Source organism: Penaeus monodon, chromosome 20 (assembly GCF_015228065.2).
Source record: "Penaeus monodon isolate SGIC_2016 chromosome 20, NSTDA_Pmon_1, whole genome shotgun sequence".
Taxonomy (NCBI): domain Eukaryota; kingdom Metazoa; phylum Arthropoda; class Malacostraca; order Decapoda; family Penaeidae; genus Penaeus; species Penaeus monodon.
This window is the reverse complement of record NC_051405.1, coordinates 32477218-32480639: the sequence shown is the minus strand read 5'-3', so window position 1 is coordinate 32480639 and position 3422 is coordinate 32477218. Positions and strand designations below refer to the sequence as shown.

Genomic DNA, 3422 nt, shown 5'->3' with positions numbered 1-3422 from the left:
TTTTTTGAGGGTCCTTTTCTCTCTGGTGGCTAGCCTCTCCTTGTCTCACCCAGGTTGCACTACACGGAATACTTGGTGGAGAAGATCAATGCGCATAAGCTCGACCCTGTCAGCATCTTTGACGAGGCGGACTTGCGCGTATGTCTTAGGAGGAACGGAAAGCCCGTGCCGGTCAGGCGGTGGGAGTCCGAGAAGTTGTACAGGGATAAACTCATCAAGGTGTCCACGCCTGCATAACCGTTCTTCTCAACTGCTCGCCATTTTTTTTTCTAGCTCAGACTATCGATATATCTCACCAGAACACTAATCCTGTCCGTTGCTTGCTTTAACAGCTGAATGGAGGGCGAGTTCTCAGTCGGGGATGATGTGGTATCTATATGTCGGCCCGGTGCCACGCGCTAACTTTTTGCGGACTCACAAGATGAGCAATAAGGATATTGGTTTTCTGTGGAGTCTTGAAGATGATCAATAAAAAAAAAGAATGCAACAATATACTAAGAAAATTATCACTGCTCGAGTACGAAGCTAATTATGAAAATTCTTTTCCATTTACTTTCACATAGATAGAGTATATAGGTTTAAGCCTAAATTTTTCAAACAAAATATATATCTGATCCGTCTGACAACTCGCCCTCTTAGCCTAATAAAATAACCACATATCATTGGGCTCAAGATTCAAAGTTTTTTCTTTTCGGTATCGTAAAAAAATATGAGAGCACATCGTAGTTGTTGGTTCTCCTTCAAAATACTGCGCGACGTAGTTATGGAAACCTTTATCAACATCAGTTCATGGCTTTGTTTTTGTTTTGTTTTTGTTTTTCCTTCCTTATAATCAACATCCCTTCCCTGTAAGTTTGAATACTTTTGTTTACCTTGAGCTTGCTGCTTGCTCTTTTGTTTTGTAGATTTGTTTACCATAGTTTGATGCCGGGTTTATTCTGCGGGTCCTTGCTCCTTTGCTTGTGTTTGCGTCCCTCAGAGAAAGGCTTCGATCCCTTTATAAACCCTGAGGACGATGCTTTCACCAGGAGTCAAAGGAATCCAGGATTGCCTGTTTGGCCAGCGTGTCAGGACATGAATGATACACCTGCCAACTAAACTGGTGTGTCTACGCTGCTTATTCTCCTCGTATATATACACATTCATGTCCTTGTCGGCTTCATCCCTCATTCTAATGTTACTAAGCGTTCAACACATTATTGTAGAATCCACATCCATCGGTATTTACCCTGGATAATACTAGTATTTACCCACCACCTTTGTTTTCTTTTCGAAATTATTCAAATAATCATTTTGTTCAACAGTTTCGGTATGTTCGATTATTGACCATGATTATTTTCTTTTTCCCATTATCCCTACAGTACTCGGTTATCCATCCATGCACAGCATCATTTGGATTTGTTTTTACTTATATTTTACATCCCAATACATTGTCTCCAGAGAGACTTCATGGTTTACGTCGATTAATGTCTTTCGTATTTATTTGTGCATCGTACAGTGTTGCACTTTTGAATCCATCAGTTTTCCCGCCATCTTGAACCATTCAAAAAACATAACCCACATTACATTTCACTGAAAATATCATCTACAAACGTTCAAGAAACAAACAGCGTAACAACTTATCAGCAACTCTCAGCACAACAACAGATGGATCGACAACAACTTCAATCAGAGGCCATTTCACTACGTTTATTTCTAAAAAGGATTTTCTCTTTTGTCATTCCTTGCTACCTCATAGTTATCTTATGGAAAGATATCTGTATTTTTTGCTATTACTGTGTTAGTCGGTATCAGAAGATAGAAGTACCTGTTTCTAGCATTTACATTTAGTGTTTTTAGTAGTAGGAACCATTCTTTTAGAGATCATGTTGCTTACGGAGTGGTCAGTATAGAAAGATTGATAGATGATGTGAATATAGAATGACATGAGCCATGTTTCGAGTGCCTGGCCATTTACGGCTTTTGAAAGAAGGATCCGTCACTAATTCTTGTCTCTTTTCCCTTCACAGCTGATCAAGGAGCACTTACCTCTCGACAGCACCGTATAGTGTTCGCTTCCTCGCTGCGGTTTCCCCCTGGCCCCCTCATTTCCCACATCCGGCGGTGCTGCATACTGCTGATGCTCCTGCATTGTGCATGGCGTCAGGAGGTCATGGCGCTGACATCGCAGCCCGCAACGTCAGACCAAAGAGTAGAGGGCAACACGTGATGTCTGCCTGACACCGCGAAATGCCGTAAGAAAGTGGAAGTGCGAAGAGAAAGTCCCCCGTCCCAAGACGCCCTCGACCCGCCAGCCTTCATGCCCACAGCCCGGACGCCCGTGATGTCTACGTCCCTCCGTCCACCACCCGCCCTGAAGCGCCACCCATCCCCCGCTGCCTGACTGTCCGCGTGCACGCAGTCTCGTGCACCTCAACACTACGTAACCAAACTTCACGATTGTGTATCATGATACAGACCAGTTTATTTTGTTCGACGATGACGAGGGGAATTACCCCGCCGTCTTCGTAGTCAGTGATGGACGACAATTCACTCAGATATTTAGGCTGTGATAGATCAGTCAGGCCTATAACGGCGATATGTACAGATATGTTACCGAGGCGTCGCTGCCTCCTTTCACTACATGAACTCGACCAGTTGTTACCAAGATACTTGTATCGGTATGCGTGTGTATTAGATTCGATATGTATATGGGCCATTGTAACTTGGATATCAGATAGTTATTTTAGGTTGTGTGAGTGAAGATATATATATAAGCAGCCCTTTGCACCCCCCCTGGCCCCTCCCTCACCATCATGTTGCCAGCACCCTCTAACCTTCCAACCCCAGGTGAGTCAGTGTCAAAGAGCAGGTTCTCGCTCTTAATGATACGAAAGGACCCATGTAGCTCACCTGTGGAAAATTAAGACATCCCAACAGGTATGCTGGAGGTCGGGATTCAACATATGACTAGTAGACTCGGTTGCGCAGGCAGACACTCTGTGATAACAATAGATCAGTCATGAGATAAAATGCGACGCAAGCTAAAGCACCAGACTTATCAGAAGGGGAAATACGTGCACAGTACAGCCTTAGATGATATTGTCATAAGTAGTCCTTGATTTTTTTAGTAATACGTATTTCCTTAGAATACAGCGCAGTATTTCTCAGTTCATCAACAAAAGGTAAGCCATTTAACAGCAAGCCACGTTTAATGGTTATATATATGCCTCTACGCACCTTCTATCACTCAGAGAATCATGATACTTCAGTGAAAATTCCAAACCCTTACGATAAGCGATGTTTATAGTAAGGGTTTGGACAGAAATCGTAAACGATTTGATTAATTTTGTGACCATCTGTACTTCGATGTCTTTATCACCTCTTTGGTTTGTTCGGTCACATTATTTTGATTTTGTTCCTCCCCTCTCACTTATTTTGAT

General features: G+C 42.9%; 1 protein-coding gene across 1 annotated transcript in view; it reads left to right on the top strand.

Annotated features, from left to right (window-relative positions):
* The window catches only part of LOC119585774 (E3 ubiquitin-protein ligase lubel-like), a gene marked incomplete in the record, with an annotated part of 47027 nt that overhangs the window by 42851 nt on the left and 754 nt on the right, over positions 1 to 3422 (top strand). Inside the window, 1 exon segment of the mRNA XM_037934486.1 lies at positions 2010 to 3422. Within this exon segment, the coding sequence (XP_037790414.1) occupies positions 2010 to 2048 (39 nt within the window).